Raw genomic sequence first — 25,150 nt, 5'->3', positions numbered from 1 at the left:
GCTAATACTGAAATTTTTTCCAACATTCATAAAGATAAGTTTGTCCAATATCATTGAACCATGACCAAATTCCAACTTGACCTGCCCATTCCTTTGACATATCCATATGTCAAATTTGAGTTGAATATGTAACACTGTTGGGTAGATAATGAACAGAAACTGTAAATTTCATATTATTTTCAAAGTAAAAGGGGCATAACTCTGCCAAAAATCATCGAACCATAACCAAATTCGAACTTGACCTGTATTTTCTCATGACATATCCATATATCAAGTTTGAGTTGAATGTGTTGTACCATTGGGGAGATAATGAACGGAAACTGAAAATTTCATATTATTTTAAAGTAAAAGGGGCATAACTCTGCCAAAAATCATTGAAACATGACCAAATTGAACTTCACCTGTATTTTCTCATTACATATCCATATATGAAATTTGGTTGGAATGTATGCAACCATTACTAAGATAATGAACGGTAACTGATGATGACGGAATGACGGAATAGGGAAACACTATATGCCCCGGCCATTACATGGCGGGGGCATAAAAATTTAATGTCCGATATAATTATCATATATTAAAGAAATTTAATTTGATTCATTTACTATGTTTTACCTTTTGCCCTGCAACTGCTTCCTGTCCAGAAAGTAGGCTAGCCGGCCCTGGTGGTCCAGCAGGTCCAGTTAAACCGGGAAGTCCTCTATCGCCCATATCTCCTTTAGGACCCTGTTGTAACATACAGCTGATTATTATCACAAATCTGACATTAATGTATACATGCACATTTGTGCCGCGCCATGACAAAACCAACATGATGGGTTTGCGACTTGTTATAAAGTTTTAAGCTGGTTTTGTTATGGCGCAGCTCATTTGTTGTTTTTTTTCAGCCCCTCAAGAAATTAGTGTTATAATGTGGATGTCATAACGGGCACGGTATAATGGGGGTTGGAATTGTATTTCTTACACATTTAAGTTTTCTGATGACAATACAGTTATTTTCTATATACGAAATACACTGCTGACCCATTATAACACGCCCCGTTATAACGCTTGCCTCCGTATAAAGCTCATAGACCTTGGCGCCAAGAAAAAATCAAATTCTACAGCTTGCATTGCTCGAGTCAATTCCTTCACATGTTTTTTTCAGATTTTTTTTTAACAAATTTTATAATTAAACAGAAATAACATAAGACAAGTTAGTGTGTTTTTCTGGTAGACTGTATGGATGCCTGTTTGATATTGAAATGTTGTGTTCATACTCAGACTAAAATAACAGACACTTCACTGTGGGAGCATAAGTTAAAAAAAATTGGGATCAAAATTCCCGAAAACGTCATTCATAAACTCAATTCAAGTTAAATCAAGCATAACCCTAGCAAAGTTATCACTGTCAATACTGTAGGATTTAAGTAAAAGTAAGCATAAAAATACAAATCAGGCACAACGTGACTTTCAGCATATATCCAAACATTTTCCATGTTAAATGTATGTCACTGGTTCAAAACTACACTATGACACCAGCGTCTTGTCCTTAGTGTTACTATATACTTACCATAATTCCTGTAGATCCTGGTTCACCCTGGGGTCCCATGAGACCTTCAGGTCCAACAGGACCAGGACGTCCTGGTTCGCCTGTATCTCCCATTGATCCTTTAGGTCCGGTAGCTCCGGTGTCGCCCTTCTCTCCTTTCTCACCAGGTTCACCTTTTACACCAGGTTCACCATTTCCACAATTAGATCCACCTACTGCCAACTCTCCAGAGCCCTCTGTGTCTAAGTCAATATCCATAATGGAACAGTTGGGACCTCGAGGCCCTGGAGGAACCGGGGTTTACCCGGAGGGCCGGGTCTACCAGCTGGCCCTCAGGTCCGATAGTTGAATTCCCTGGAAGACCATGCTCTCCCTGATCACCTCTCTGTCCCTGTAACAATAATTAAAACTTTGACTTATTCTTGTTCCCCCTTTTTTGTTTGCTTATCTCTATTTATACAAAACTGGTAAGTACCGGTTATGCGAGAAAGCTGGTTAGCGATGTGAACAAACATTGTGTTGAAATTGACGTAAAAAACAACATACAAATAAATTTGTTTCTTCGAAAGTGACCGACTACTAACCAATTGATTTCTAAATCCGCAAAGGAGACAAATAACAATTAGACACAATGTCTGATATCAAATGTTACATAGAAATATTGCCTCATCCTGGATTATGACCTTACGATGCCTTTGTTTTGACTAAATTTAAGGACATAATGACTGTTGGTCAGAGAATTGAGCGGTTACCTTCATTCCATGGTTTCCAGGGATACCAGGCTCTCCTGGTGGACCTTGAAGACCGGCCACTCCGGGGGAACCGCGCTCACCTGGTACCCCAGGCGAACCTGGCATGCCATCAGCGCCCTGAAATGTAAACGATAATCATATATGTGTCTTACATGTAATACTTATAATTTAAATAATATAGCTTATATTATCAGTTTGCAGAATATACCATGCTAAAATTTTATATTTAAAAATATCAATAATTGCTTCAAGGTCTCTTTGTAAATATAAAATAAACATGTTTGAAAATTTCAAATTGGTCACCATTTGAGGTATGTGTTATGTAACATTTGGAAATGGGTTGCAAAACTATCAAAGGCTTGGCCCTTTTTGCAAAAATTACATAATCCTCCGTTATTCGTGAATTTTATTTCTTGACAGCTATAAATAAGAAGTTTAGAATATTGAAACTTTTATTTGTTTTTTTTTGTTTGTTTAATTGGGTCTTACGTCACACCGACACAGTATAGGTCAGATGGTGACCTTCCAGCTTTACTGGTGGAGGAAGACCTCAGGTGCCCTTCCGTGCATTATTCAGGCACAAACGGGCGCCTAAGTAGAACCACCGACGTTCCGTAAGCTAACTGGATAGCTTCCTCACATGAAAGAATCCAAAGTCCCTGTCGGGATTTGAACCCACAGTGGTGAGGGTATCAAGTTTTATTTGTCTTAAAGCGTGAAGGATAATTATGTTGAAGTACACTTCTGAGACCATGTATTTTGCTACTCCCAGCATGGGAAAATTATAATCTCGCTCGAAACCTCAGTCTCTCAAGATATCAATTTTCTAATGCTGCTTGTAACAAAATACAAAGCCTCAGATAGCTACTACAACATAATATTCTGTATTTACTGTAGCTTTCTTTACAAGCTGTAATTTATAAAACCTTATCTAAAACACATAAAATTTCCTTATTAACCCTTTACCACATATATACGCGAAACAACGCACTTTCGACCCCCCCCCCCCTTTTTTTAGGTCTCAAATAGTGAAAAAATGTCCTATTTGGGCCCCAAACATAAGTTTTAACTTCGCCAAGAAAATTTTGGACTTGTGAGAGGCTAAAAATGACCCCAGGTCGATCATAATGTAACGTTTAACCAACGCTGAAAAGCCTTTGACTCTATCTCAATCCCTTGAGAAGTTGCAGCACTTTGAATAAATTTTGATGGAAAAAATCGAGGGAAAATAGTTATTTTTGGCAATTTTGAGATGTCCCCTCGTTGCCATGGTAACAGGAAATTTAAGACTGAGCATGTCGTTACAAAGGCAATGGTCCAGTCAACATTTGTGCCAAGTTTGATTAGTATTGAAGCATTTTTCATAGTTTCATAGCAGTTTGAACTTGTAACAGGAGGCTTTTCAGTGAAAACGGCCATTTTTCACAATATGCTCATGGGGGAAAGGGTTAAATTGACTTCAAACAAAGTTTATACCTGGTCTCCAGTGTGCCCTCTTTCTCCTCTAGCCCCCATATCACCTTTGTCTCCTTTCATGCCAGGATCTCCCTGAGCACCCGGGAGTCCTACCTGACCCTGAGGTCCGGGTAAACCTCTAGGACCTGATGGCCCAGTTGGTCCTTGTTGTCCACTTTGCACTTCACCAGTAATCTGAAATAATCAATTATAATAAAGTCAGTATGAGCTAGTGTTAACAAGTCAGTCCTTGGTAATGTCCTCTTGTATTATAAAACTTGCATTTTAATTCATGCCTTTTGGGTTGGGGATATCCTTTTAGTTTCCAAACACAAGATTCTGAATTCTATATACTATTTACCTGACAGTCAAGGTAGGTAATAACATTTTTGGGAAAAATGACAGTAATTATAATAATAATTTTTGAGATTACAGCTAAAAAGAATTGAGCATTACTATATCTTCTGAATGATCTATATAGAAATTTCTGTTGGATACATGGTTTATAGCTTATTTTTTACAGTTAAATATAAACTTTAACACAATTATGGCAAAATGCCGAGCTAATTTTTTATTTTTACCTGTTCACTAACCATTTAAATGGAGACACAGGCAAAATTTTCATTTCTCATTCATTTATCTGTTAATGTCCTCAAAACGAATACACTAGACACAAAGGAACAAAACTTTTCACCAATAAAGAATAAAATGGTGGTTCCTAACTTGACACATGTGGGTCAGGTTAGAGCATTAAGATTTCACAAAAGTTGTCACAGTGAACTCTGGAAATGTTAAAGAACATGTCAAATGAATGACTTAGACTTGTTTCAATCATACAATATCCAAAATATCTGTTATTTTAACTTCAAGGGTTTGTTCAAGTCACATGACTTGTTTTAAAACTATTTGGAGTTTCGTTTGGAGTCTAAATTTCGTTCAACATACATGCCATTATTTTGCCCGAGTATCTCTTTCTAAACTTGTATGAACAAGCTATGTGTTAATTTCATTTCTTTTTTTACATACCTCCACAACAGGCCCAGGTGGTCCCGGTGGACCTGGGACTCCCGGTTTTCCGTCTTGTCCTGGGCGACCATCACGTCCTGGTGCACCGTTAGGACCAGCTGGTCCCTCATATCCTGGGACACCTGGCTCTCCTGGATAACCGTCCTGACCCTGAGTAAAACAGAAAAAAAAGTCATAAAATTTTGAATGTCCTATCAAAATGTGTTTTTTTACAGACCATGCACATATGCATGTTCATATTGAAACATTTTAAGACACATTTACATGGACAAAAATCTAGTGGCCTTCTTTGAGGATGAAGATATCTGACTGTAACTTAAGTCTTGAAAATTTTCATAGTATATTAATCTATGCAAATAATTATTTAATATGTTTGAAATAAATTACCAGATGATTAGGTTACTTACCTTATCTCCTTTAGTTCCAGGCACACCAGGTAATCCAGGTACTCCAGCAGGTCCGGGCATTCCCTGAAATACATTTACATGCTCTTTTATTAATGTGAAAAATTAAATTCCTTTTTACCTAGGTAAATTTCTGAGAAAATGAGGGAATTGATAGATTGTCAGATATTCTAAGATAGACAAAAACATTAACACCAGTATAGTATGCATTGATGCCCTCTAAGGTATATTATGAGATTTATTTGTTTTGTTTGGTTTTATGGCATACCAACACAATTAAGGTCATATGCCAATGTCAAATAGGGAAGAGGATTTCGGCTAACCTCAAGTGTTACGAACTTTAAGCAACACCAGGGGTAAAACTAAAACTATTGGAGCTGAGGGATGCATAGACTCCAGGAATTTCAACCCATCAAGTCATCTCTTATGATAACCCAGGGATAAACGGTGGCTGTAATTCTGTTGCCTCAACTTATCAAGACAATACATCAGCCACAAGGGGACATAATTATGAAATCAAGTCTGATCATAACTGCAATCCAGGGGTGCATTTCACTAACACACGTTATCGTATCTTGAGTTTAAATGTAACTTTTTGTGTAAACAGAACTTACATATTTATTTGTGTTTCATTAAACTTTCTAAGATACGCATTTGCGTAGTTTCAAACGCAAAGTTTCGCTCACTTATTGCTGGCGTAAATTAGTGAAATGCAACCAACAAAAATTTGTGTTTAAGGTAAGTACAAATTTAGGTAAAAGAAATGCTAAACTTACAGAATATTAGTGAAACACTCGCCTAATTTAAAAAAAATTTACTCTAGAGACAATAAGTAATAAAATTGTTCAAAATACACACCAGAGCTTAAACAGAATCATGGAACTTTTTAAACACATGTACATATGACAATGAATAAAATTGCAAAGTCTCCCTCTTTTTCACTTGATCATTAAAAAGTTCACATGTAAGGGAAAGCGGGGGTTACTAAACAGAGATATCTATGAAAGAAAATTTTATGAATGAATATTTCTAAGAACAAATGTTTTTACTAATATCATATGCTTCCCATTTAAATTCTGTACATTTAAATTTCTTCCTAGAATATATATCTCTTACTTTCTACTTTATTCTTATATTATTATCATTATTTTTTTATAAAATTTAAATAACCTATTACAATTAAATGAGCCTCGTCACGACAAAACCAACATAGTGCGTTGGCGACCAGCATGGATCCAGACCAGCCTGCGCATCCACGCAGTCTGATCAGGATCCATGCTGTTCGCTATCAGTTTCTCTACTTGAAATAGAGTTGGTAAGCGAACAGCATGGATCCTGATCAGAAAAACAGAAAAAGATGGAGTAAATAATGTAACCATAAGAAATATAACACAAAATGATACAATACATAAAATTATACAATTCAAAGGTTGACTGCAAAACTGCAGTAACTTATATATAAAATAAAGGAGGACTTACAACAGTCCTGTGGTCAAAACTAAACATGTAATATTATTGAGTGTTGTCAAGGTAACCGTTGAGTCGCAACATGGATATCTTAATTAACAAGAGCTGTATTGTAACAGGACAGTCCGAAAATAGGACAGCGTGCTTGACTATTCTCAGTGCTTGATAATAAACTAAGAGCCTGGATAATGTAAGAATTAACAAAGAGGGAGATTTTTCACAAAAAATATAAATAATGTACGTGACATACATGTAGTAATGAGTCTTGGATATTGAACAAAGAATTTTGTTAAATTCACAAACGGGCCTAAATATTTCATTAAAAATTCATGCAAGAGTTATTGGCCATGAGTTGTAATTCAAAAAGCAGGTTTCAAGTGAATACAATCAGTAGCTCTATATGAAAGATCAATGTTGCATTTGCAAAACTTAAACCAAAATTTTTCTAAATTCACAAACGGCCATAATTCAGTCAAATTCCATGTCAGAGTTATGGGACTTGGATAGCGACATCCAATTATGATCCCAAAGACATGTTATAAGTTTCATGTGAATACTTTCAGTAGTAAGAAGATTGATATTGTACAAATAACTTGAACTAAAGTTTTCAAGGGTTAAAAAGGGCCATTATGCAGTCAACATCCATGAGAGAGTTATCAGCCTTGGTAAGTGATCTACGATTATGATCATGCAAACCTGTATAAAGAGTCTTTAGTTGTTTTGAAGAGTAATGCTACCAAAAAAAAACAACTTTAACCAAGAATTTTCAAAGTTCAAAAAGGGCTGTAATTCATTCAAAATCCATGTCAGAATTATGGACCTTTAAAAGTGATTGTCGTATTATGCTTCCAAATAATTGTGAAGTTACAAGGGAATGTCATTAGTGTTTGATGAGATATTATATTGTATGTAAAAACTTTTGACTAAATTTTAACGCTGATGCCAAAGCCAATGTCTAAGTGAGAAGAAAACCCCATGTTTCTCTTCAAGAAGCTGAGGTAAAGAAGACAAAGCAATTTGAATTTCACATGTTTTGAAATAAAAGAAAGACATTATTTTAATTTGCAACAAAAGTTGGAAACTAGAACTGTGTCCAAAGGACACGGATGCCCCCACTGACAACATATATATAGTATATAGTGAAAAAATCAACAAAGGGCCATAATTCTGTTAAATTAGGTCGCAGCAAAAAATTCCTTCTTTTACTACCATCTACACATTAAGGTTGTTCATCCCTGGAAGTTTAAGCAAAATCTGCCATCCGGGTTAACAGGAGTTGCGTTCACAAGATTTCGGGACGTAGGGACGTACCAAAATTTGATGTTTATGAGGCAAATCAGCTCATAATTACCACCTGGACCAACGTCCATAAGCAAAATAAGCTCATAAAAACAAAAAAAATAGCTCTTAATTTGAATATTATGAGTTTTCGTTTTTTATTTAACTACAGAATGAAGCTCATAATAATCAAATGTTTGCTCGGACAGATGGACGGACTTATGGAGGGACGGACGTAGGGACAAATGCAACGCTATATGCTCCCACTTTGTGGGGGCATAAAAAGAAATTGAGTACACAGGGCTAAATTTTAGCATCTTAAGCACTTACAAAACGTGAAAGCAGTGAGTGTTCACTTTGATAACCATCCGACTTGTCAAATTACTTTCACAAAATCGGATTTCATAATTCATAACCAAACTTTCAATTCTTAAATTTGAACCCCGAGTAAAGCAACGGAAGAATGAAATTTACCAGACAACACTCAATTTATGAAAACGAGGCACATAATGTTACAACATGAACATCCTTACCACTCCTTTAATTGACAGTTTTTTAAAAAACACAAAATTATTTCCATTTTAACACACAATATTTTACAAGTTGAAAATATTCTTATAACAGGTAAATACAGTATAACATTTGGAAAGCAGCCCACTGTAGACCAATTTCCTCTTCAGTATAAGAATCTTACACTGGCTGCCGGTACAGACAGGAATATTTTACTTGAGGTTAACTGTTTACGGCAGACACGAGGCTCTGCCTTTTTTCCGCTAAACATTTATCCCGGAGCTAGATATTGCTGTCGGTCAGATGATAGCCAGTGTTTGATTCTTTTTCTTGCATATTACAGATTAATATTTCAAAAGAATTACGAAAACTGATATTTTTTATTTTAGCACTTTTTTCTTATAGTTGTGCATGAATTTACAACTTCGTATTGTATCAATTATAACAACACAGTGATGTCTTACTAATAACAACATTCATTATTCATAATTCTTCATAAAAGACACGAGGGAATGACATCATTAAAAACACACGATTGGTCTTACATCGGTGGGGTGTTATTAGACTGGTTTTTCTAGAAACTATTGCATATAATCTAAATTTTATGAATTTATTTATTTTTCATCTGTTAATTTCATGAATTTATTTTTCATCTGTAAATTTCATGAATTTATTTGTTCTACATCTGGCAATCAATGCTTGTTTCTATCTCTCCACCAATTCAAGATAATGACTATTAAAAATAACCATGTACATCATGAATTGAGTTTTTAATATATGATAATATATACATACAGCAGGTCCTGGGGGTCCAGATACTCCAGGTTGTCCTGGGTCACCTCTCAGATCTTCTAAATCACCTTCAAACACACCAGGTTTACCTGTATGGTTTAAAATTTACACATTTACATGTCAAAGAATACATGTATTAACATTTTAATGAATAAAAAATAACTTGTATGCATATTTACAATTTACATGCTAAACTTTACATTTACACATGCATATTGAAAAATATGAATATGTTAAAGGCCCATTATGCCCCTGAAATGCTTTTATTTTTATTTCTCAAAAGCTTTTTTATTTTTGGTAGATATACTCTTATTGTTTTCAAAAAGTTACTCATTGGCCAATTACCTGAACCATCTATACTTCGTTGCTTTTTGGCAATGAGTACAGTAATAGTGATTAAGTGTTTAGTATGGAAGTCAAAATATTTCTCTGATTACATTATGCTGCTTTTTAAAGCTTTATTACAAATTATTTCACTATTAGTGTTACTTAATTTAAGTAGCATGCTCCAAAACCATTATGTAAATGCTATGAAATTTATGCTTGCCCTTTCTAAAGAAGTAAAAGTTTACTTGTTTCTGAGGCATAAGGCACATTTAAAGAATATCCAGAACATAAACAGATCATGCAATTAATTGCATTATTACACAAAATATGCACAGCATAAAAAAGGACTGCTTTAACATCATTAACCGAAAATTATTAACCGAAATGATGTAACAAAAATAACTAAATGTTACATATTTATTCAGAAAAGTTACTTCTACACACAGTGTAGCTCAACAACAAATTTTCACCAATTCTCTTTTTTTATTAGCATGCTAGAATGGAAATAGATATATTTATTTATCTTGCATTATAGTATAGTACTCCATCTTTTATTGTTCAAATGCTTTGTAATTAGACACTCAGGCCAATTGGCCTCTGTGATAATATTCTTGCGCATTTGAACTTGAACTGTGCGTTATTCTACAGCAATGCATTTAAAACTGATAACTACTTCCTAAATATGTTTATTCCCTAAGTTGCTACATTTATTTATGCATTTTCTTGCCAACAGTAACCATGCCTTAACCCAGTGTTACCATGATCAATTCCCAACAGAAAATATGCTTATTTTTTTCCCAATCTTGAAATAAAATTCCCAATTGAACTGAAATTTCTTGATAACCAAGATATTTCCTCACATTTATCTCCAAACTTTAATGTATGTGTTATGCTTTGGTTGATAATATCTGCGATGGTTTGAAATAAACAATGTTACACAATGCCAAAAGAGCCTGAAAGTAGGTTTTAAAAGACCCCAAATATATTTCTCAATTAAGTAATTTCTGGTACAAAATTTCCCAAACTGCCTAAGGTACTTTTTCCCAAAATGGCTAGGAAAAGGGCTGCACTCCATTATAACAAATTATAATGATCAAAATACAAAAATTGAAATACCCCCGGAAATAAAAAATATAATGCATTTTTGGAGCATAATGTGCCTTTAATAAATTATCACTAAGATAAAGAATTAAACAAACTTTGTCAGTGGAAAAGAAAAAATAAAGAATATTTACCTGGTGTACCCTGGGGTCCCATTGGTCCAACCTGTCCCTGTGGTCCTCTTACCCCTGACTCTCCAGGCATACCTCTGGGGCCTGCAGCTCCGGGTTCCCCGGGAATGCCAGCTGGTCCCCTGGGACCAGCATCTCCCTTCTCACCTTTCTCACCAGTTCCTGATATTTCCCCTGAACCATCTATAGTGTCCGGATCAACTATTAAAGGAAGACTGGTAGGTCTGGCAGGTCCACTTGGGCCAGGGGGTCCTGGTGGCCCTGGGGGACCTGGTGGTCCTAACAAGCCATTACGTCCTGGGGTGCCTGGTTCACCTGCTGGTCCAGGTAACCCGGGGTCACCTCGTATTGACTCTCCCTGTATAATTATAAACAAATATAATGACTCTCCCTACATAATAATATACAAAATAATAATTATTATACACTTATAAATGAAATACTGAGAAATATTGATAACATAAAATGTCTATTCTCATTTTCTGTATTTATTGAAAAAAATTCTTTTTCCTGGAGTGAAACATACTTTCCATATTTTCACTAGTGTCTTGCCACACTACTCTCCTTTCAATTCAGCCAATACACAAAATTTACGTTGAAACCTTTTAAATTGTTAGGTCTAAAAAAAGAAAAATGTATATACCAGTAATAAACAGAAAGTTTTTTCTTTAAATACAGGATTTATTTTCATTTTGTGATATGAAAATTATCATATTTCATACCACTCGATGAACATACATCCTGTATTTATAGAAAAAACTTGAATATCTTCTTTATAGACTTCCTTAAGCTGATGAATATAATGTGATATATACTGACAAAAAAATTCATCAAAGTGATATTTTCTGATTTATAACACATTAAGCTATGAACCGCCCATGCCATCAGTATAGAGCTAGGCCAGCCTAAACATTTATACAGTCTGTTATAACTGTTTTCTGACATTTTGAAATTCTAATCTTGAAATTCCAGAGCTCTCATTAGCAAATTGAGAATGGGGCCGGTGTTCATGAAAGGGGAATAATAATGATATAATAAAGATCAAACTTGCGTCCTACCCTAGGTCCTACAGGTCCAGGTGGTCCTGGGTTTCCATCACGACCATCCGAGCCTGGTAACCCGGCAATTCCAATGTCACCTTTCTGACCTTTTTGGACTTCAGGTATAGGTAGCTGTTCCGGTGTGAGTCCTGGTTCACCTGGAGGTCCTGGTGGGCCTATTATTGTTAAACCGGGTGGACCCTAAAATGCAAAAACATATTTTTGAAATAGAATTATATGCTATATTTCTTGAAACTATTAAATTGATTGGTTTCTTAAACACCATATAAAATTTGCAATTTAGAGAGAAAAAAATAAAATTTTATTTTTAACTATCCAAATATGATTATGCTTCTTTTTTGTATTTTTTTTATCAGAATTTGTTATGTTGTTTTACTCAATTTACTTTGATCTCAAATATACATCAAATTTAAGGACTAAACTTGTGTATCTAGAAAAAATAGTTATACCTTTGATATCATGAACATTAGATGCATATAAATAGATTAGTCTGCTAATGGGTATTGACCATAATTACATTTCTAGCTTAACAGACTACTCTTTTTCAGTTAAATTGTAAACTATTCTTTGTGAGCATTAAACCCGTGCTGGAACCAAACAAAACATCAGTCAATATCGTAGCAAATAGGTTATTTCCGGAACATTATTTTTTTCAAAAACTTGGGTATTAGATTATTTACAATCACTCATCCTTCATCATTACATACTAAATTCAAGTTATAAACTGTTAAAAATTATTGAATACCGAAGATTGTGAAAAATAGCGCTCCGGAAATGACCGATTTATTACGATATTGGCTGATGTTAGAAATCCTTTAGACGGGAAAGCAGTACAGTAAGACTACCTTAGTTGACCTTTCCCCATGTTCATCACGGTGACTTTTATAACATTTTCTGGTGCCGTGACCAGGACGTCCTCACACCATATTTAATAACAAGCTACTTCAACTCTAGACAGTAACAGCATTTAATTGACTTTACCCCACCTTCATCACATTCACCGATATAACATACCCCTCCGTGTTCAATACATTCATTATTATCATTATTATAACATACCCGATCTCCGCTGTCACCTTTGGCACCAGGTGGTCCTTGTGGTCCTGGTATACCAGGTGCTCCTGTGTCTCCGCGATCCCCGGGCTCACCTTTTAAACCTGGCAGGCCATCATTACCATTTGCACCAGGGAAACCCATTCCACCTCTTTCTCCTAAACAAGATTATATACACAGTTAGAAGAAAGTCAGCAGCGGGAATTTATACATATAAAAAATCACATGATAATTTCCCATTTATGACTTTCTTTTTCTCCACATACGAGGGTTGTCCCAATATTCTGTGACAAGATTGATTAAAAGCTAAATAAAACAGGTACGAATTTGATATTTTAATATGTTATAAACCCATATAATTTAAACATTTTCACAAATTTTCATAGATAAATATCAACAAACAACAAAAATATGCCATAAACACCATGGCAACTAACTGAATCGCGGCGCACGTCCAACATCAAAGACGGCGTTAAATCTATATAAGGCGCCTTTCTCAAATACTCTCAATGGCTTTCAACGCAATAATGTTACCCATAAATCGTCAATTTCTGACTTAAATAATGTGGCTGTTAATGTCTGTTGAATGTTTGGATGGCATACATTAATTTTTGCTATACGCTAACTTGCGGTCTCGTTACTCCTGTTTTAAGCTGTAGGAAATAGGCGACGAAGATCGGTCTTCCTATCCGTGTTTTCCTTATTTTCGCTTTTTGTAGCACAAAACTCTGGTTCCGTTCATGCCTTTTGTACACAAATGCTCAGAATATGTTGTTAAACTGTTATGTTTGGTATATTTGTTGAAAATCGTTACATGTGTCATCTCGAAATAGTCATGCATCTGAGTGACATGTTCACTGCGCCGCAAATTCTTCGAACGTCGCCATTTTAACTTTCCTATTTTATATGAGATATTTTCATTTATTCGTATCTTTTTCGTTTTTTCAGTTATTTAACTAAAATTTTCAGAGATGATTTAAATATAGCAGCAGAGGAAGTCAACGTGACATTGTGCAGACACATCATCAGATATTTGAAATATACGTAATTACTTTCAGCCTATTCATAACAAAATGTAAATTATTTGACGTGCGCCGGCAACTCAAACCAATGTTGTTAATACTGAAAATTTCTAAGTAACTAGGGTAAATTTTTTATAAATGATTTGTTGTAATGTTGAATAATAAACTTAACGGTTATATGTGTGAATTATTTTCTATTGGCGTTAAAAATGAACCGGCTATAAAATTTGTCACGGACTTTTGGGACAACCCTCGTATTTACATGAATATATATAAACAGTTCTCAACTAAAAGGTCTAAACAAAATATCTATTACATTTGTCAAATGACGTGTTATTTTGCTAATTTTTTTTAATCATAAAATTATATTCAGTATACGACACTTAAGTCAATAACTTGAACATTGCAGAGAAGTATCATTCTGTCTAAATTAATTCCAATCAATCCAGTTTGTTTTGAAAATTAATGTTATACTGACAATTTTATAGACAGCTTGATATCAAAAAGAAAAAGAATATTCTATTTAATCATGATACAATGACAAATTTCTAGTAATGATGAAAATCAAAGTAGGGCCTAGTGGTGCTAAAAAGAAATGAGCTGCGTCATAGTGCGTTTGCAACAAGCATGGATCCAGACCAGCCTGTGCATCCGCGCAGTCTGATCAGTATCCATGCTGTTCGCTATCAGTTCCTCTACTTGTAATAGAGTTGGTATTAGCGAACAGCATGGATCCTGATCAGACTGCGTGGATGCGCAGGCTGGTCTGGATCTATGCTGGTAGCAAAACGCACTATGTTAGTTTTGTCGTGACGCAGCTCATCAATGATATACCTTTTTGACCCATTATTGGGGTGGGATCTGGGGGCGGTCCTATGGGAGGTGGTGTTCCTGCTCCACAACACGGCCCTGGTTCCCCTTTCATGCCTTGTTCCCCTTTCATACCATGTTCACCTTTCATGCCTTGTTCACCTTTCTCACCTCTCACAGTCTGGACAGGTTCTGGTACATTATCAACCTAAACAAAATCATAAACAAAGATCAAATATATCATTTTAATGAACAAAATCTGAGGGGTAAAAAACCTTAAAGAACAAACAAAATGGCAGACTTGTTTTGATTGAACCTGCTCATGGACAGTAGTTTCAATTATAAGCACCAGGTTAAGCAGTATTCAACATTCCAACATGATAATGTCAAAGTTCTGAACTTAAGAATCATCTGCAGATGTGTTCATATGCGCAGTGATCAAGGAACCTTTATGTGACATGTCTGTACCAGTTTACATGAAAAGTGGCATAATTATGGTCCCTAAGCTAAAGAAAGCATGACTTGTGTCTTAAATAAGAAACCAATGAGTGGGGAGGATCAGAGTTTATGAAGCCTGCGTATTACAGACAGATTTCAAAAGACAAATTAAAAAGCAGGCAACATATCTTTAGGGCATTTTAACAGTATTCAAAGGGTATACTGGCCCCGTGTTCACTAAGAAAAGATCAGGATCAGGATCAAGTGATCCTGATTTTATTTTAATTGTTTAATGTTACTTAAATTATTTGTGTTTTGTTGAATTAAATTGTAAATATTCAAAATGTAAAAATATGCTGATTTGCAAAGAAAACAAACTATTTTGGGATAAAATCAACAAATAACAAAACAAATACAAAAATATTTGGATCAAAATAAGGATCAATTTTAGGATCAGGATCAATATATGGATCAACTGTAAAATGCCCATATCTTGCAAAATTAACAATTGATTTATTCTAAAATTTCATATACTTGCTATTTCAAGTCCAGTTTTATCAAATTTATAATTAGATATTTATCTATGAGGATAAACAATGAAGATTAATAGAGTTTTCAAATTTGATCCTGATCTTGATCCTGATCCTTAAATCTTTGTGAACATGGGGCCTGGAACCTTAACCATTAACAAAATGGTGAGTTAAGTGATCTTAAAGCAGCAGGCCTCCAGATTCATGCTAATTTTCTTGAAAATTTTGAAAATGAATTTAAAAGTAAAATATTGTGAAGTAACAAACAGCTCTCGCAACCAACGTTAATGACCAAAATGATATCAAAATATTCAAAAATAGTCCTAACTGCATTAGTAACACAGATTTGTTTGTTTGTTTGATTTTATGCCTTTTCCCAACAGTATTTCAGTCATATAGGCGGGTAGTTTCCTAACCATTGTTCCTGGAGAGTTACACCAGTACTAGACTACCTTCCTCCCTGCTAAACTACCAAAGCATCAATTCTATCGGGGATCGAACCCACACCAGAGAGGTAACTGAATTAGAAGTCATCGACTCTAACCCCTCGACCACGGAGGCGGTTAAGTTACACAGTAGAAATATGGTTATAAATACTGTAAAATCAATTATTATCACACATAACATGTAAATTATTACTTAATTCTTGACTCTTTTTACTTTTCCTAAAATCTTATTACATTTTTCTGGTTTTATTGAAATATTTTGGCTCATCTAAAGACATGCAGCTTTAAAGGATTAGAAATATTACATCTCTGATACATTGCATAGAAGAAATGATCATTTTTTACCTCAATACTATTATCATATAAGTCTGTCACAGTTAAATCTTCATCATCACTACCGGAACCTGAGCCTCGGTTTAATTCCTAGAAAAAATATATATACAAACAGATTAATAAAACAACACTGATAAAAAACATGACGGTTTGGATAAAATCAACAAAGGTAAAGTGATAACAAAATTTCGATGGACAGGAAGGAACCTTAGTTAGTTTAATTTTTTCTTGATACGTGTTTATTTGTCTGGTTTTTACACTGATTTCAACACTTTTGGTCATATCTCAACTATTGGTTACTAAACCAGAAATTACCAATTTCATTCCAAATAACTACTGGCATGCGAGCAGTTCCCGTACACAAATCATAGTTACTTAAACATTATTTTTTATTACGCTCACTCACCAAAATTTGAATGTTACACATCAATATTCGGCTCGTCACACAAATCATGGAAATTCCATCATGTTCTAAACATAGAATAACCCTTACTTATGAGGCCTCATATGGGGTACCGAAATTATCCATTATTTTGTATGAAGAGAAGTAGTTCCCGTACATAAAATCTAACCCATTATAATTATACAATTTTATTTTATCGGACCTATTTTTCATTTACAATTGTTGAACAGGCCATTATCTAAGAGATAAATAGATGTAATTCAGGAAATAGAGCGTAGACTAAACGCGGGACTATCTATTACCCGGTACCGTTACCCCAACGCATTCACATGCAATAGCATGCTTGTATGCATGATATTTTACGCATCAAAGTCATAAAATTATTATATATAGTAATATTGGTCAACATTCTGATAAATAAACAAGTTTTCATCACATTGCCTACTTATTTGTAAACAGGTGGTATTAGTGGAAAACCCTTTAACATGCCTCACGTGTAAGTATTTTTGCGCATGCGCGCAAGGACGGAATCCCCAAGAGAAAACAAGGTCACGTTTTGACGACGCACAGGTGAGGGTGATTTAAAATGAGACTTTTTATAAGTACTGCCGAACTGACACTTAGATTTTGTCACGTTTATATATCTGCTTGATTTGAAATGAATTTTTGAAGAATGCAAGTAAAAATCAAGCGTTTAAATGAAAAATACGGGTACTGCTTCTGTACGGGAACTGCTCGCATGCCAGTACTAGTCCAACATGATTTAATTGAGGTCAAAGGAAGTCCTGTCTTCTTCTTCAGCTTCTTCAGGAGGTCAGCTTCTATGGTCATAATTATATTTAATGTAGATAAAAAACATGGTGTTGTGAGGGGCATGTTAAACAAAATCAATGACCTTACAGGGTTTTAGTTATTAACAGATTGGCGATCCATATCATTGGCTGAAATGCTGTTAAAATCGGTTGTATTTTCAGCTTGTAGATTGATATATCCCCAATAATCCATGGTCAAATCAGCTGTTTTCATTGGCACATCTGTATGCTCAGATGAAACTTAAATTAACTTTGATGGTCAAACAATTCTCAGTGAAAACTCAGACCCTACTTAATACTAATTTTTAATGCTTAGTATTAAAATACAACTTTGATACGTTATTTGTTCAGAGCAATGGAATAACTACATTTATCACATAAACCGCGTTGCGGGAGTGTAATAAAGCCATTTAATAAAAACGATATTACACTAGTGTAATAACACTTTGACGTGACGTCATTTGCGCTATAAAGAAACATAGCGTTAAAGCGCGCTAGTGTTAGCGTTACACTATGGGCGCGTCATTGAAAAATTACTCATTTTAACAGTTCACTGTTCTTATTTTATATATGTGATAAATAGAATATTATATTCGTGTAGATTCAATACTAAATTTATTGAACTCGTTGAATAAAACAATATTATGCTCGCCAGAGGCTCGCATAATATGATTTTATTCAACTCGTTCAATAAATTTAGTATTAAACTACACTCATTCAATATCCTCTATATATATTTCAGTTAAAAATCAACTTACGTCGCATTCGCCGTTTTCTGCTTTTGTTGGGTCTTCGTGTACTTTGAGTTCCATTATATCACCCTGGAAATACAATTCTCAATTAAAATCTGTCCCTGAATAATGCTTTACCTTTTACGTAGGTACAATTCTAAATTAAAATCTGCCCCTGATTAATGCTTTACCTTTTACGTAGGTACATAAAACAAAAAAATTTAGTAAATCCTTTAAAAAAGTTAGTAAATCCTTTAAAATATCATTCGACTGCACAAAAACTTTAACCATTAATTTGGACGCTGGAGTGAGTAGGGCAGTTCCTCATATACTTCTGATCCATATAAAAAAAGCCAAAAAGGAAAATAAAAAGAATATACTGAATTTGATAAGACCTTTACGATTCACGGAAAATAACGAAATATGCCATAAAATAGGGCTGTGTATTAGTCAGAATGATCTACACGATATAGGTATCAACACAAAGTGATTGATATTTGATATATATCATTTAATAATTTGTTATATTACAAACAAATTAGATTGATGTAAATAAAAAATACATGTGTGAATCAGTTTCAAGTAATAATCAATGCTGCAAGTTTAGCTGTACATTAGTAAGATTGACTACTTTTTCGAATTTGTTAAAATTTGCACAGAATTCCTTTCCTGCATTTTAGTATTCCTAATACGAGAATTTAGTATTTGTCAATAGAATATGCCACAAGGTTGACACGCAATTCACCAAAAATGGCATCAAAATTAAGTTTTTTCTGTTGTTTGATATATTAACCGATATGGAATCGCCGGATACAAGGTATCAATCAAACTTATAATGCCAGTATTCAAAATAAATCAACAAATCCCTACTATATAAGAATATTCACATAGCTTATTATACATAGTATAGAGTTAATCTTAAAGATAATATTATGTTTAAAGGGACCACTGAGGTGATTTGACATGAAGGGACCAAAAATTTTTTTTTTTCAAAATCCTGACCAAAAACTTACGTACAAAATTTCGAAACATTCACTCATTCCGCTTTCAAGGGATGAACAAATTAGTAGCGCAAATTAACCCAAATTGAAAAGCGTTGCAACGCTTTTCACTTAAATCAGCCATAAAAAATTGATTATCAATCTAATAACGAGTATATCTATATAACTATTATTTATTACAAAGTTTCCCATTTTTAAGCCGCAAATTTGATATAAGAAAAAATTACAAATTTTATGATTTCAAGCTATTAAGACCTGACAGTGGAGTTCCTTTAATAATAAATAACTTACTACAAAATTTTTTGAGCCCGATCTTGTTCTACCGAAGTACAAGGCTGATCCTCGTTCGAAGTTCAGCTGATCTCGTGGCCGTGTTGACTTTGTTTCGACTAACTCGCAGCTTTTATACAACGAAATAGTATCACCTTTCACTTTTATTCCAAGTATCGTCCATTGGTTGTATATATCAGGTATATAAAACGTGTTGCCTAATATTTCAGACCTTCGCGTGCGACCATTATTTGATGATGTGTAATATACAGTCACAGCAGTTCTTGGTTTAGAATTTTGTAAAGTTTTATCTAACTGAACACCGAATTGATTTACACCAAACGGATCCATAACGGAGAAAAGAGTTGCGTAGTCATTTTTAAGTCGCACAGTAGTTGTGATAGCAAAATCTTTATAAAGTTTGTCGCCGTGAAAATATTCTGCTGAAGAGGCTTCTTTTATTGTCGCTCTTGACGTGATGGCAAATGACGGAAATCCACCCAATGCTACTGAATATGTAATACCAGCTGCTTCCGACGGCATTCCAATCAAGCTTAAAATGTCAACGTGATGTGCCTTCCCTGAAAATACAAAACAGTGGAAAAAAAACATGTTAAAAAAACATGTTAAAGGGAGGTAATACTGTAAAATACATGCAAAAATGTTTGTAATGAGTTACTTCCCTTCTTTAGCCTGCTTAACAAGAATTAAATGGTTTGCAAAATGTAACTTTTGTTTTACTTTGCAGAGATTTTTTTTGGCTAATTTTAAAGCCAATATTTGGTCATATTCCCAATTAAAAAAAAGTATATTATTTTCCCAATTGACAGAAAACAATTCCCGATTGAAAGTTACAAATAGAAATATTGAATAACAAATTCTAAAATCTTTGAAAACAAGGGCTTCTTCACTGTTATGGTGCTTAAATGTTTCAACCTGACGTCCTAGACAGCAGTGATTCTTTTCATTAATTAAACCACTACAAAATTCAAGCCATGCATTTTTTCCCAATTTTTAACAAAGAATCATTGAAATTCCCAATTCCATTGGTATGGGTCAATTGTTCCCAAAATCCTAGAAAAAAAACCAACCCTGCTTTGTCCAAAACTATAAAAACTATCCCCACCCACCTTCACCCGTTAAAACTTTTTTAACTGTATGTATTGATTTTTGTTTTAAAATCCATGTTGACACAGAAGTAGCAAATGCACTCAGGTCAGACAGTGCGTTCAAACATTCTAAAGTCTGCACATCAAAAAAAAATAAAATCTAAAACATAAATGCACCGATCCTTGAAAACTTGCAGATTAGCCTTGTTTTTATTTGCTTCAAGTGATACGAAATAAAGATTGGTTGTATGCACAGCATTGTCCTTTTAATACCATCTTAATAATCTGTTAAAAAGTTATCAACAATTTATATCAGATCTGTAACTTTAAGGATTTTGTTGATTTAGCTAGAGTATTAAAATATTTAGCAGGGTAAGTATTTTGGAATAACAACAAATTGTCTATTGTTAATTTCTGGTACTAATTTCTTGGCAATAGATGTTATCGGGAACATGGCAAATGTGGGTTTTTTCCAAGCTAATCCCCCCACCATTTAAACAAACTTTAACTGTTATACAGTAAGCTTCTTGGTGCTTTACTGATCACAATAGATTAGTCAAACTGTTGCACTTATTTTTGAAGCTGTGACTGTTAAAGTTTGTTAATGTACCTCCGGATTAGTTAGGACAAAACCCAAAATGTTCTTAATTCTTATTTCCTGCACTTCCTAAGATTAGGTGTCTATAATTATCTAAATCCTTGAATCACCAGAGCTCAAGCTTTACTTAAGACATGACCATGTCCCCACTGATATGACAATTCCATTCAATTTATTGATCTGTTATACTCAGTTTACAGATTTATTATACCCCATTTAATCATCTGTTAAACCCCCATTTAATCATCGGTTAAACCCCCCATTTAATCATTGGTTAAACCCCCATTTAATCATTGGTTAAACCCCCATTTAATCATCGGTTAAACCCCCATTTAATCATTAGTTAAACCCCCATTCAATCATCGGTTAAACCCCCCATTTAATCATCTGTTAAACCCCCATTTAATCATCTGTTAAACCCCATTTAATCATCAGTTAAACCCCCATTTAATCATCGGTTAAACCCCCATACCCCCATTCAATCATCGGTTAAACCCCCATGTAATCATCGGGTATACCCCCATTTGATCATTGGTTAAACCCCATTTAATCATTGGTTAAACCCCCATTTAATCATCAGTTAAACCCCCATTTAATCATCGGGTATACCCCCATTTGATCATTAGTTTAAACCCCCATTTAATCATCGGGTATACCCCATTTAATCATTGGTTAAACCCCCATTTAATCATCGGGTATACCCCCATTTGATCATTAGTTAAACCCCCATTTAATCATCGGGTATACCCCCATTTGATCATTAGTTAAACCCCCATTTAATCATCGGGTATACCCCCATTTGATCATTGGTTAAACCCCCATTTAATCATCGGGTATACCCCCATTTGATCATTGGTTAAACCCCCCATTTAATCATTGGTTAAACCCCAATTTAATCATCGGGTATACCCCATTTAATCATCGGTTAAACCCCCCATTTAATCATTGGTTAAACCCCCATTTAATCATCGGTTAAACCCACATTTAATCATTGGTTATACCCCCATTTGATCATCGATTAAACCCCATTTAATCATCGGTTATTAAAGTTTTATTTTGGTACATGAACATTTTTCTGGGTTAACTTTCGGCAATGAGTCATAAATATATATATATATAACATAAGGCTAGACTTATCATATCAACAGTCAGCATTAGATAACCAGTTATACATCTAGTGCAATCTTAACATATAAATCATTCTGGTGATTTCATTTTCTTATCTATATATGTAACAATTAATATAAAATAGTGGGTAGCAGATCAAGATTTCATTTGTTTGATTGTTTGCAAGTGTGATATCAGATTTATTATTAACAACCCTGATTAATCTGGCGTTCAATTAAATATTTAGATATTTGAGCCGCGCCATGACAAAACCAACATAATGGGTTCTCAGTGTTTATATATTATATAAACCTCACAATCATCCAATGAAAAGCGATGCTTTTCAATTTTGGGTCATTTTTCAATATTGTAATAATTATTCTGGAAAAACGGAGCAAGCTAATGATTTGAAATTTTGCACATAAGTTTTTAGTATAGATCTACATCAAATTGAGAAATAATCTCAAAAAATTGTTTCCAGTCTGGCCATGTCAAAACACCTCAGTCCCTTTCACTAATTTCTGGGAATTCTCAGTAAATCATTGCAACTGTATTGAAACCCAGCAGCATGTTTAGTTGAAGATGAAAGCAGAAACTTAAATTTCAAATTTATCTTTCAAGTAGGCAAAAAATGACCCTAGAAAGAAAAAGGCACTGAAAACGAGGGCAGAAATGCATTTAGAGGACTGATTTATGACAGTATGAAAGAGAAAAGGCCTATCAGTATAGAATGCCTCCTCAGCATGTGAAATAATTTAATGGTGAAACCTCAGACAATATGGGACAAAAAACACCCTATAAAGGCTGAGTAGATCATTAACGTCTTTTTCATATTTTCTATTTCATCATTCTATCATGCCATCGAAAAATGGATATCTGATGGTGTTTCAGCAGTACACCAATCTCATAGATATCATTACTTTTTTTTTTTTAGGGGTGTCCCTGGCTGAGTGATTAATGTCGTTCACTTCAAACCACTTGCCCCTTCACCACTGTGGGTTCAAATCCCGACAGGGACTTTGGATTCTTTCATGTGAGGAAGCTATCCAGCTAGCTTACGGAACGTCGGTGGTTCTCAGGTGCCCATTCCTGACTGAAATAATGCACGGAAGGACACCTGAGGTCTTCCTGCACCAGTAAAATGGAACACCGCTTAGCGCTATTGGTTAGAGTGCGAGACTTGCACTCTCAACCTTTTGGGTTCAATTCCGGGCTGACCAACTAAAATTACTAAAACAATCTTTAGGATGAGACTTTAATTAAAATCAAGGTCCTGTGTACATTTGGCATGTTAAAGAACCAGGAGGAGCTTCTGGAATTGGGGCATCTTTCTGTACCTGTATCTCGCATTATCCTCCAAAATCTAAAATGACTGTTACTCTTCTGGACGGGCGATCGATGGCCAGTATTTTTGATACTGAAATTCCTTTATTAAACTTAAGTTTGACTATAGCTATTTCAAATTTAAAGTGCAGAAAACATGATAAACAAGATCAGCAAGGAAAGGCGGCAACCCCCACAAGACATAATTAAGTACACAATTTCTGCAGCATAATGTTTTAATGTTTTTTTAATAACAGGATCCATGAACAATTCAGAAAAAGGAGTATTTATAAAACAAATCATGAAATGTTCATTTTTTTATAGACATGAAGTCTATATTTATGTTAGTAAAGTGTCTGGAATATATGATAGGAAGAAACTATGAATTGTTGTTCAAATAAAAACAAATTTTCCGGGTTGTCAGTGTATTTCGCAGAAAAATTTTCATGAGATTTCTTTTTCTTAACTGCAAAGCTGTCTTGTAGTTGTAACTATCTTAGAGCAGTAATGCATTAAGTCCTTCTGAATTTAATAGGAGTTAACCAGTTATTGCACTAAGGTGACAAAATGCTTTAACCCTTCATTTTTTACCTGTGGAATTTATTTTAGATATGCCTTGCTTTGAATTTCGAAAAGTCTATTCTAAGTTGAACGAAATTCAATATACAAGATCGTTTGGCTATATATATATATCCAGCAGAATAAAACTGCCTCAGACTACATGTATGTGGCAGTGATTGTAGTTTTCACTCAGGATCATAGCAGTAAAGCCACATTGAATTTACCAAGCACAGTCCAGCCACTGCATCTTTCCTGGGCAGGCTGTCATACAGTTAACCAGTACTAGTTGCCTTCACTTTCGCAAGGAACTGATTTACTTGCGTACATGCCAGAGCAGAGATACAGTGCAGATGACCGTTGAAAGGATTTCATGATCAGTCACAGACAAATGTGACCTGCACCATCCCAAAATCGAACCCTCCATGAATAGTGCATGAACAACAATTTGGACAAATTATTCATGAACTATTCATGAACCTGAAATTGTTGTTCATGAACAATGGCCAAATTATTGTTCATGAACTATTCATGAATTATTTGATGAACTTTTCATGAATGTTCTCAAAATTCATCAGTTCATGAATTAAATCTCGACAGGGCAGTATGTAGCCGTACTATGAGACTCTTACAGAAAATCTATTTTTAGTCTCAGTGACCTTGCAGCTCTAACTGACCACAATGGTTCATAAAAGGTAAAGTCAATTGTACTAAATATTTAAGGTATAATCATACTAAATATTTAAGGTATAATTATACTAAATATTTCAG

At 34.5% G+C, this 25,150-nt stretch overlaps 1 protein-coding gene across 1 annotated transcript in view; it reads right to left on the bottom strand.

Moving 5' to 3' along the window:
- LOC132741052 (collagen alpha-1(I) chain-like) overlaps window positions 1–25,150 on the bottom strand; it is a 141,769-nt gene that overhangs the window by 15,342 nt on the left and 101,277 nt on the right. Inside the window, 15 exon segments of the mRNA XM_060729137.1 lie at window positions 616–726; window positions 1,553–1,786; window positions 1,788–1,922; window positions 2,284–2,400; window positions 3,760–3,933; window positions 4,765–4,914; window positions 5,172–5,234; window positions 9,219–9,304; window positions 10,778–11,132; window positions 11,833–12,015; window positions 12,895–13,046; window positions 14,745–14,928; window positions 16,480–16,557; window positions 18,441–18,503; window positions 19,706–20,265. Coding sequence (XP_060585120.1) covers window positions 616–726; window positions 1,553–1,786; window positions 1,788–1,922; window positions 2,284–2,400; window positions 3,760–3,933; window positions 4,765–4,914; window positions 5,172–5,234; window positions 9,219–9,304; window positions 10,778–11,132; window positions 11,833–12,015; window positions 12,895–13,046; window positions 14,745–14,928; window positions 16,480–16,557; window positions 18,441–18,503; window positions 19,706–20,265 — 2,645 coding nt within the window.

The sequence above is a fragment of the Ruditapes philippinarum genome, unplaced genomic scaffold, assembly GCF_026571515.1.
Source record: "Ruditapes philippinarum isolate M1 unplaced genomic scaffold, ASM2657151v2 ctg698_1_1_1_1, whole genome shotgun sequence".
NCBI classification, from domain to species: Eukaryota; Metazoa; Mollusca; class Bivalvia; order Venerida; family Veneridae; genus Ruditapes; species Ruditapes philippinarum.
This window is presented reverse-complemented; position numbering and strand designations above follow the sequence as displayed.